This window comes from Saccopteryx leptura, chromosome 1 (genome assembly GCF_036850995.1).
Source record: "Saccopteryx leptura isolate mSacLep1 chromosome 1, mSacLep1_pri_phased_curated, whole genome shotgun sequence".
Lineage (NCBI taxonomy): Eukaryota > Metazoa > Chordata > Mammalia > Chiroptera > Emballonuridae > Saccopteryx > Saccopteryx leptura.
The window spans coordinates 316,882,879-316,894,546 of NC_089503.1; the positions used below are offsets into that span (position 1 = coordinate 316,882,879).

The 11,668-nt window shown below is 45.0% G+C and overlaps 1 protein-coding gene across 1 annotated transcript in view; it reads left to right on the forward strand.

The window, feature by feature from the left end:
• Positions 1–9,736, forward strand: part of ATXN10 (ataxin 10) — a 173,595-nt gene extending 163,859 nt beyond the window's left edge. Inside the window, exons 11-12 of the mRNA XM_066358660.1 lie at positions 7,897–8,084; positions 8,544–9,736. Of these exons, the coding sequence (XP_066214757.1) occupies positions 7,897–8,084; positions 8,544–8,546 (191 nt within the window). The 3' untranslated portion in view covers positions 8,547–9,736. The remainder of the gene's footprint in view (positions 1–7,896; positions 8,085–8,543) is intronic.
• The last annotated feature ends 1,932 nt before the right edge of the window (positions 9,737–11,668 follow it).

Consider the following 11,668-nt stretch of genomic DNA (forward strand, 5'->3'; position numbering starts at 1 on the left):
CAAGTAGCAAGAGAGAGGGAGGGTCATGGAGAAGACAACACCAACATGACAGCCAAGAAGGGTTATTCCTGCGTGGCCCAGTGCGTGTCCGCTATGTGCCAGGCGTTCTGCTAAACATTATGGGCAGCATGACATTGGAGAGCTGCCCCAAGTACAAATGGAACTACTTGGTGGCCCCCAAACCCTTTAGTGTGGTTGAAGTTAGAAGTGGTATTGGTTGTTTCTGATCCTGAAACCTGTTCTGTGACACAGATGCCAGACTGCAACTGCTCCGTACCACGCTGTGCTTTTAAGTGGTTAGTAAAACGATTCCAGAACATGGAATATACGAAATTAGTTTCTGTGTTGTAGGATCCTTTACCAGCAAAACCTGCGAGTGCGGCCCTCGCTGGCCACAGCAGCTTCTGGAGTGGGGAGTGCATGTGGCGCCCAGGCCAAGCCAGGGCAGGGCATGTTCTGCTGCTTGCTTCACCGCCCAGCTGCCCAGGGACAGCCGCGCTACATCCCACCGCTCAGCCGGGGACGCATGCGCACAGCCGGCCTGACCTAGCGGAGGCCAGCGATTCGCAGTCCTCTTCACAATCCTGCCATGCCTGTGGACGTGGGGGCCTGGGAAGACAGGAAGTTGGCCCCAGCTTCCAGGAGGAGGGCTGGCTACCCCATCCTGAGGAGCTAATCTCTCCTTTTAAAGGTTCCATTTTTGGAAAGGAGGTTGTTTCTGCCAAGGACAGTGACATGGCCTTCGTTTCAGAGTCATGAAGAAAGGACTGACTGTGCGCAGAGATGCCATTTCCCTGGTTGACATTTGTATGCCCCCAGTTCTGTCAGAGCACAGCGGTGTCCTCTGACATTCCAGCTCTCTGGTTAGAAGAGCCCAGCGATGCAGCTGAGGCTGCTTCTGAAGGAACCGTGTTTCCAAGGTGACTTTACCTCAGTCAAGACTGAACTGCTTTATTCCTTCCTGTGGCACACTAAACATAAATTTTATTGTATAATAATCCACAGATCTGGCCATTATGTGTTTCCCCACCCTCTATGTTGGTAGGTTTTGGGGGTTTTTTTTTAACCCCTTTTGGTATTAGCAATCAGCCATTAATGGGCAAATTAGAGGGTACGTGTGTTTATCTGTGATTGCTGTTAGGATGTAATACAAACCCCAGAACAGTACATGACAGCGCGGCACGGAAACACCCGATCCACAGATGTTCCCTCAGATTTAAACACAACAACATGGAGGGAAATTAGATACCAAATAGACCAGCAATTTGGAGAAGGACGAAGGAGCCCAGATGGGTAGTTTGTGGTGGGTATTGACACAACGCTGGTTTCAGCGTTGTGCAAGGGGAGCCCGTATAGAATCCGTAAGGTAAAGCCTCACACTTGAGTGAGAGGAATGTAGTTTTACTGAACAACATAAAGGAGAGTTGAAAGCAAAAGATAGTTGTAATAGATGAAGGCAGAAGTGAGATGAACTTCGCAGTGAAATACCTCCATGTTTGGAGATAGAGTCAAACCTACCCAAGAAAAGTGTGTGGCACTTTGAACAGAAAGAGTGCGCTTCAGGTTTTTCTCCTCCACAAGCACCTCTCTCATCTGACCACCTGCCCCTTTCATTTTCACACATAAGTGCCCCTCCCTGCCTTGCTCATGGCTTGGCACTTGCTTCCCCTTTAAGTTGTGAGCTTTCGCTCCTCCATCTCCTACCCACTCTGTGGTTCTGGCAGGTCCCTCCTCCCCCAGAGGAAGAGTGTCACGAAGCTCAGGGGTCCTGGGCAACAGGTGGAGGGATAATGCCTTTTCCTTTCCCTCAGGATGCGAATGCTTCCAGAGCAGGCTGAGGTTGGTTAGGACTTCTGCAGACAGGTTAAGAGAGCAGTCCTCCCCACCCCCGCACACTTCTGGAAGGCAGGCAGAAGTGCATCATGTCAGGAGGAGGAGAAGCCATCCCATCAGTGCCACGTCCTATGCTTTCTTCTGGCTGACATAAGTGGGTGTATCTGGAAATGTTTTGTTTTTTAGCAATGTAAAGCATTTTCAAAACAATTTAAAAACAACTACTTTTTTGTACTCTGAAAAATTCTGCAATCTTAACCACAGTCTGGGGAGAACCTCACTTAGATATGGACATTATTGAGCACCTGTGCTTGCTATGGCATGGCGTGTAATTACATGGCTTTGTGAAAGCTAATATTGAACATCCTGTTTCAGACCCACATCATAAAAGGTCTCTACTGCATGTTCAATGCCCTCCTAAATAGTATACTTTGGAAAGTGAGCCATACATAAATTCCTCGCTGTAAATAGGCCTGTTGTCTAAAAGTAATTTTTACAAATCTATCTGAAAGCAAAAATTAAGTATAGGTATTGTATATAGTACATATACTTGTTATATAGACACTGTATATTAAATATAGATACTTTACACATCTGTAGATACTAAAACATTATATGTAAATATATATATGCATGCACATATCCTGAAAAGTCAGTAAAATCTTTTAATATATATAAATTGTCTTAATTTAAATAATAAGTTTTTCAGTGACCGTACTTTTTAAAAACTCATTTATTCATTCTACAGATATTTGTTGGTGCCTTCCATGGTCTGGTCCAGAGATTGTCAAACCTTCTCTGTAAAGGTTGAGTTGATATCTTTGGCTTTGGTAGCTATGCTGCCTCTGTAGCTGTTTGCAGCATGGAAGCAGCCATGGACAGTATATGAATCAATGTGCACAGCTGTGTGCCAGTAAAACTTTATTTATTATGGATACTGACATTTGAGTTTCAAATTATTTTAATGTATCACAAATTAGTGTTCTTTTGATTTTTTTTCCCCCAACTACTTAAAAATATAAAATCTTAATTTGAAGCCATACAAAACCATGGGCTGTAATTTACCTGTGCTCAGCAGTCTTCTAGACACAGAGCTAGAGCAGTGACCAGGACAAAGTCCCTGCTGTTGTAGGGCCTGAGTGGTGGTGATCTACAGGAAGTACCCCTGATTCTCTTACCTGCAAGACTACTTCCTTTCTTAGTTATGTGGGATCTCTCTCAGCAGACAGTTCCAATTTTAATGTTTTAATTTGCCTGACTTGACTTCAGAAATGACTGGCACATATACCTACTGGTTAGGACTGTCCTTGTCATGAGACTTTTTTCCTGTATCATTCGCACTCCCATTTTTCTGCCCTGATAATCTTTCATTACCTAACTTGTACCAGCCCATGGGTTGAATGTTGAGCTGAGTCTCTCAATCCCATTGCACAGCTGCTTGGAGTCCACGAACAGCTTCTCGCTTTCACTTTTCCAGGCATAGCAAACCCAAGGTGCTCTGGCCAGTGTCACCTTTGTGGCCTGTTCCAAGACACCAAAGTGCTCCATGCAGAGCTGGCTGGCCCTTCAAGTTGCACTGGAGTGCTGATTGCAGGGCTCTTTCAAGGCAGTTTTGTAACAAACAGGCCCACGCCCTCTGTTTGTAGTAGCTATGGAAACTTTAGAAGCTCTCTTTCTAAAGCTAAGTATACAAGAAAGCACTTCAAGTGTTGGTAGGATTAGAGACTTTAGAAGATGTTTAATTTTCTCCCCCTCTCTTTCTTTCTTTCTGTCTCTTTAGAGAGGGAACAAGAGGGCAATGTGAATATTAACTGGGACCTGCTTTAATCTCCCTTGTGACACTTAAGGCTGTCTCAGTCTGCACCCGCAACCAGGGCTCTGGGCTTTCCCAGCAGACTAACAAGGGGAGCATCCATATTCATGACCAGGCTTCCAACATACTTCATAAGGGCTGGATTTCACTATTTCTCTTTTCAACTCGTTCTGTGAAAGGAGCAACTATTAAAATTTGGTTTTTCAATTATGACCAAGTTGCAGACCCTAGACAATAGTTCTAATATGTTCTCACTGGAGATAGGGACAAATGAGAGGACAAAATACCTTCCTGTGGTATTTTACAGAAAGACGGCACCAACCGCAACACGAGGGCGCTCACAGCACACAGTGTTCACAGGGCACGGGCTTCTCCTTGGGAAATAAGATTATTTCACTTATAAGGGCGTAAAACATGTTTCAGTAAAGAAATGTTGTTATTTCTGGTGTTCAGGGAACTGAGGAGTAGACCCCGATGTGGTCGTGTGGCCACACTTCTCCCAACGCCTTCCTCACCTATACATCGTTTTCCCTTGAATGTCAATTTTGGAAGAAGACAAAAATGCCTCTTCTGCTTTGGGTTTTAATGCTTCTTCTGTTTGGGCCGTCCATCTGGTGGCCATGCCAGGAACCTGCTCCTCATGACATTTTTGACTGTCCCATTTTGTTCCTGAAGTCTCACTGACCCAACTCAAACAATGCCATCACTGGGCAAGCTGCTTGGGCCCATGCGGCTCTGATGTCAGGCTTCTTTCCTGAATGTCACACGGGGATCTTGTCAGGTTTTCAACAGAAATTGGCCACCAAACCTTTTAAAGATGAAATGCTGTTAAAGTAACCTAACAGTATTTTCACAAAATGTGGTAGTTGCCTCCCCAGATAAACGTGATTATAAAGTCCACATGGGCCTTCCTCTGAGGATTTGTTGTCATGGTCTGTTATTTACATGGCTCCGCTCCTTGCCTGAGTCGCATTTGTATTGGTTTACTTTCATCTGCTCTCTCAACCCTGCAAAGCTCTGAGTCAAGAAACCACCGAGACCCAGAAGGAAAAGCCCAGCCCATGTGGGTCGTGTGGTGCCACCGCGGCCCCACCCCTCAGTGAGTGGGAGACAGCACACACTGGTCCGACACCCAGCAAACACTTCCCAGCACTGCCTGAATGGGACACAGAGGCGAATGAGACATGGGACTTCCTTATGAGGAGTTCACAGGGGTGTTAGGTCAGACAGAAACATAAAACGTCAGTTTACATTACATATTGATAACCTACTTTGTGGCAGGAATTGGTCTGGGTGCTGGGGGTACAGATATCAGTTAGGTGTGACTCCTGTCCCTACTCAGGTAGGCACAACAGTGAGAACCGAGAGGGAAGTTTTGGAAACATGGCAGGCGTGCCTAACAGGCTGGTGTCCTGGGGCGGCCAGGACAGAGAGGGAAGGCCTCCAGGGGAGGTGAGGCTTAGCTATGCCTTTGAGAAAGGAAGGGGCAGATGAAAGTCAGGCCAGGGACTTAACGTGTGGAATTGTGATGTTGCTAGAGGCTGAAGTGTGAAGTCACCTAGCAGGAGAGGAATGCAGGGCCTGTGGCAGGTCTTGTTTGCCCTGTGACAGAATTTGATAATCTGAAACTCTGGGTGATGGTGCTTTCCTCCAGAGATAACGGCATATTCAACTGACGGGGACAAGACTGGCCTCGCTTTTCAGATTCCTGAGCCAACCAACCCTGCAGTTGTCCAGGGCTCTTGGTGCATGATGAGAATTTGGGTTTTCCCACCTTCAATAATATTCAAGTGTATTCATAGCCAGCAAGCTTCAGGAAGAAGTGTTCTGCTTTCTAGCACTTAGCAGTAGAGAATTACAAAGTTCCCCGATCTTATATACATTTTCTTGCCTAAATTTACCCCTTTTTAAATGTTTTGCTCTAGTCAGATCTCATGATCACTATATCTTTTCCTACAAAAGGTGAGGAAATGAATTTGTACAACGGTGATTTCATCCTTGATGAGACATTAGTTGCAGCAAATGATTCATTGTTTAGAGATTCACTAATAGGTTGGAAGTTTCTATCCCTTAGGATTATTATTTTTATTCTCTGTTCTGACACAAAGTGGGGATTTGGTGACTGTGAAATTTGGGTTTTATGTATTTGAATATTTGTGTTGCCTGTCTCTAGGAAAGAAATATAGCTTATAAAGAACCTGGGCTTTATCGTGAAAGGATGACAGGTAAATGGCAAGAGGAGAACATGTTCCCCACCAGAGGGGGTGACTAATTGTGGAATCAGCATCAGCAGTGCCATCTGGAAAGGGTTAGTCATTCATACCCACAATGGTTTTGCTGCTAAAACCCCCAGACACCGGCGGGTCATTCACTCATCAGAGGTTTGCTGGTCCTATTGGTGCCGGCCTGAGGCTCCTCCTCGGGGAGCTGGGAGGGGAGGGCAAGAGCGGCCACCAGTGCTGGCGTGGGGTTGAGCCTGTGATTAGGCATGGAGGTGAGGGACCCGCCTGTCTTTGGAGCCAGGAAGCCCCATCAGGGTGGGAGCCAGCTTGAGTGTGTCAGAGGGAAGAAGACGGAGCAGCCTTTCAAACCCCAGAAAACACATCCTGAAACATAAAGCTGCTCATGTTTTCTCCATTTCATCTGTCGAACTTCAGGGACGGGCTCATCTTTTACTATTTCCTTTGAGGTTCTTGCATTAGGGAAACATTCAATTCTCTTTCTTCCCCAAACCCTTCAAGCCAGAGCCACAGCCTGTGTAAATGGCAAAGCCCTTCTCTGGCCTTCTGCCCCAGTCAGAGCGAGGGTGCTGGAAACATCTGGGCAGCAGCTTCCTCTCTGTGCTGGGAGTCAGGCAGGGTCAGAGGCGTCAGCTCTTCCCTTAAAGGTCCTGATAGCTTGTGGGGACACAAATGTCTCAATTCTGGCATCAGAAATGCATTTATGGAAACAACAGGTTATCGGGACAGCACTGACTTTTCCTGCCATCGATCAAGGCAGGGAGGCCACACTTTATGGGAAAAGGTTTGCTCTTCTCTGGGTGCTTTGTTCCCCTGGACCACTCTTGATAAGTGAATGAATGACCACTGTTCTTGGTAAGTCCTGTGTGCCACTGGACCAGCCCTAGAGATGTCCCCAGCAGCTTGTATCCCATCAGTTATAGATGCCAAGAGCAACTCTGCTCTGGTGGGTTCGCATAGCTCTTGGTGACTACATCGCAGACCTCCATAAATCATGCGGTGATTCTGTACATGTCTCTCATCTGCTGTGCCAGACACCATGCAGAATGTTTAAAATTAGCTTGGGCCATGGTGAGACAGTGAGGATGAGATGCGTTCTCAAGAGCACGAATGTTCAAACTCAACGCAGCCAGTCCTGGAAAGGCTGTCTAGCTTCATCTCTAAGGAGTGAGGGAATTCCATGGTAACTCCTAGGAAACAATTCTTATTTACAAATGGCTTTCTCTAAGCCAGACTTCTTGTTTCATTCTAAGCTAGCATCTTTTTGACTAATTCTGTAATGTTCTTTTTTTCTTTTTTTTTCTTCTTTTTTTTGTATTTTTCGGAAGCTGGAAACGGGGAGAGACAGTCAGACAGACTCCCGCATGCGCCCGACCGGGATCCACCCGGCACGCCCACCAGGGGCCACGCTCTGCCCACCAGGGGGCGATGCTCTGCCCATCCTGGGCGTCGCCATGTTGCGACCAGAGCCACTCTAGCGCCTGAGGCAGAGGCCACAGAGCCATCCCCAGTGCCCAGGTCATCTTTGCTCCAATAGAGCCTCGGCTGCGGGAGGGGAAGAGAGAGACAGAGAAGAAGGAGGGGGAGGGGTGGAGAAGCAGATGGGCGCTTCTCCTATGTGCCCTGGCTGGGAATCGAACCCGGGACTTCTGCACGCCAGGCCAACGCTCTACCACTGAGCCAACCAGCCAGGGCCTAATTCTGTAATGTTCTTACTCTTTTCCTAGCGACTTAACAATCCCCCTTGTGTGTGTTGCACACGCTGGTGTTCATAAACTTCAGGGGTGGCTACCCTAAGCCTTTGGTTCCTTGTTCATTCATCAGCATGTCCTGGTGCACACACGTATATTCTATTGTAAGTGAATTTCCCACTTTGAATGCGTTGTCACAGCACATCCTCAAGAGAAGCCTCCCCGAGCCTGGTCTCGGTGCACTGCTCCCCTCTGTGGCAGTGCACACAGGAATTCTGAGACAGCTCAGTGCTGGCATATTCCTTCACTCTGGTTCCAGTTCTGACCCAGTGGGTGGTGTACGCCATCCGAAACCTTACAGAAGACAATAGCCAGAACCAGGACTTGATTGCCAAGATGGAGGAGCAGGGGCTGGCAGATACATCTCTACTTAAAAAGATGGGTTTCGAAGTGGAGAAGAAGGGTGACAAGCTGGTTCTGAAAGCTACCAGTAACCCCCCTCCACTGGTGAGTATGCCGGAGTGAGTGGCTCCCACTGCCCTGGGACGTTGGACATGACATGGGAGGTGGGGGGGGGCTTCCTGAGAACACGGGTGGGAGCATCGTGCCTCCTAAAGTGTCAAGGACGGCCCTAAATTTAATTGCCAGAGGCATTTTTTTTTTCAGGTTTAGGCTGCCGTTTTCTTAAAAGAGTTAAAATTTCCAGCTCATTCTGGGGGAGAAATTAAAGCATATCAACCTTTTGTGCAGTCTAAAAGTTTCTGACAGAAAGTAGATTTTCTTGAAAAGATAGCTAATGTTGACTTTAATGAAAAGAGCACAGAGCTTCTTGTATGATACTGAATGAGTTGTCAGGTTTCTCACAGTTATTTCTGACCTCTGATCAAAATTCTCCCTTTTTTCCCCTTTGCTGATTCTTGGAAATATCTGTTATATATGCAGTTTTGTTTCTTTTTTCGTTCTTAGTGAATGAACTCTCCATTCCAGTGTCTGAATGTCTGGAGTCAATCTCATGGACTTCTCGTCTTCAGCAGTATGTGAAATCGCAAGTGTTTGAAGATTAAGTGCAAATTCAGGAACTCATGATGCTTTTAGATAATAGGGTTAAACATGGATTTAAGCTTAAAAGTGAAAGTACATGAGTATTGTGTTGTTTCTCTGCTTTTATAACTTAGCTGTCTGGTGAGCCTTGTCCCCATGGATACAATGTGCATGTAAGTCGTAGATTGTACTTGCTGTGGTGGCAGATAATGAACTTCTTGTGGAGGCCGCCCTGACTTGGCAGAGGCGCAGGCCTTGCTGGGGTTCCATTTGTCCCTTCAGATGGCGAGTCAGCCGTGTTTCTTTTATTTTCCTCTTCTCATTGGGTTTCCTGAGCTCTGCAGGCAGCTGAGGCAGTTCTCACTGTGATTAATTCTCGCCAGTTCTATTCACCCCTTCTGCCTTTCCAAAACATTGACAAGACTCATTTCCAGTTAATTAATTCGAGAGAGGCTGAAGAATAGAGCTTGCTCCCTCTTCATTTTAGGCACTGGGCTGTGTTGTCACGAGCCCCTGTCCCTTTGGAGTTTTGCAGGGAGTCAGAGAACACAGGGGCCATTAAACTCTTTTCATTCCAAATCATCCCAAAATCCGATGTCTCAAAACCCATTACGTTTAAAAGCTGATGCCTGCATCTTACCCGCCTTTGTGCTTCCGTAAAGGGTCTGCATGCAGGGTCCACATGTTAAAGGTACGGAATCACAGAAGTAGCTTTGGGAAACATGAGTTAATTTGACCTAGCTCTATTTGTCTGTCTATCTTTATCTTTCTTATACAAACGTTCATTAGAGGTAGAACTGGATTAAGTGAGCACCAGAATTTTTGTGACCATCCAGATCATTAACATCCTCAAGACCTCGACTGGGAGGTTATGTTTTGAACACATAAAACATCTTTCATTGAAATTACTCAACTAAAACAATGAGAGGTTTTGCACAGTTCATGTTAAAGCTTCCAAAATAAAAACAGTTAAGAGCCAACGAGATGTTTTCCAAAAATACTGAGTGTCCCAAAGTAGTAAACTGTTCTAAGTTATTTGTTGCCATACTGAAATTGCTTTGTAAAAACAATGTAAGCATGTTAAGATTGAAATAAAAGTTTTCCACTGTGCTATCGAATAGCATTTTTCTCTCATTTGTGACATTCCACCAGTAAAGAAGCCATTGTAAAATTGAAAGTGCACAAAGAAGTCACTCTCTTCTGAGACCCAAAGAGTTAAAATCCCGTTTTCTAAGTAGATGCCTGGCCAAAGGGAAGAACAGTGGGAGTCCCTTTTCCCTTTTCACAAGTTTGCAATAGACACTTCTTTTCTCTCAATGGATGTGTGCACACCCATGGAATCACACAAACATGTCAGTAGATGCCATATAATAACAAACACAAATAAATAAAAGGGAGCCTGTGGGAAGACAGAATGGGGTAAGGGTCTCTGTTTTCTAAATAGGAAACGCGGGGCTTGCCGAACGCAAACATGCCGACGGCCGCATTGTGGCTACAGCCGCAGATGCTCCAGTGGGCTCATTCTTCCGCACAATGGCTCCCCTGTCCTCCTCCAGGACCTGCAGCTTCTCAGAGCCTGGTTTTACGTGCTGCAGAGGATTAAGTCACCACCGCAGCCAGTCATTTAAGAGGAGGAAAAAGAGGCAGGCCAGCGTTACAGAATGTGCAAAGAGACAGAGTGGTCACAGCAAGTTTTGTGACTATATTATTGCCTTCAAGAGCAAACTGACAAAGCAGTTTGGTCTTTCAGCTTGCTTCATTTTAAAAGCTCATGGGGAAAGGCTTTCTGTCTGACATTGAGTCCAACTGTTTGCAGGTGATTTTTTTAATACCTTAACAACGGATGCTGGTATTCGAGAAATACTTATTTTTATCATTTTAATGATATATTATTGAATTTGTCGTGCATATGTGCACACACAGGTGTGTGTGTGTCCATATTAATACATTACATGGGTTTGGTTTTTCTGAGATGCATCTTTTTTTTTTGTTCAGTAAGTTCTGAATCTAACTACAGGGCTTTGCAAACTACTCAAGGGTGTCCATTTTGCAAAATGGGATATAGAGAAATGACTGAGGTCATTTGGGCTACCAATTAGTAAAATTTAAACCAAAATTTAAATTTTATGTCTGTATACCATATTTTTCGCTCAATAAGACACAGTTTTTCCCCAAAAAAGTGGAGGAGAAAATTCCCATGTATCTTATGAAGCGAAAAATACAGTATTTTGTTAAATATTTTAACACATCATTTGATTCAGAATATTTTTTTCTTATTTTCCTCCTTAAAACCCAAGGTGTATCTTATGGTCAGGTGCATCTTATGGAGCAAAAAATACAGTATCTTATGTCCATTATCTTGAAGACATTGACAGGCTACTCTTAGGACAACACAACACCTATATGATTTAAATGTTACTTAAATTATTATGTTTTTATTATCTTTTAAATTTCTAATTTAAATGAATAAAAGATGCTGGAACAAAAATGACAGTCTTTGTTTGCAGGAGGAAGACTTTTTTTTTTTTTTTTTTTTACAGAGACAGAGAGAGAGAGAGAGGGATAGACAGGCAGGAACGGAGAGAGATGAGAAGCATCAATCATTAGTTTTTCATTGCACGTTGCAACACCTTAGTTGTTCATTGATTGCTTTCTCACATGTGCCTTGACCACGGGCCTTCAGCAGACCGAGTAACCCTTTGCTGGAGCCAACGACCTTGGGTTCAAGCTGGTGGGCTTTTTGCTCAAACCAGATGAGCCGGCGCTCAAGCTGGTGACCCCGGGGTCTCGAACCTGGGTCTTCTGCATCCCAGTCCGACGCTCTATCCACTGCGCCACCGCCTGGTCAGGCAGGAGGAAGACTTTTTAAAAATACATATAGCTGGTGCTCGACTTACGACCACGATTGGTTCCGACAGACCAGTCGTAACACAATTTGGTTGTAAGTTGAGTAGGCCATATGTACAGTACAATGAAATGATATTATAAAAATCTTTAAGTCATATTTTATCATAATTTTCTTTCATTATTGTTATAGATCATAATTTTCT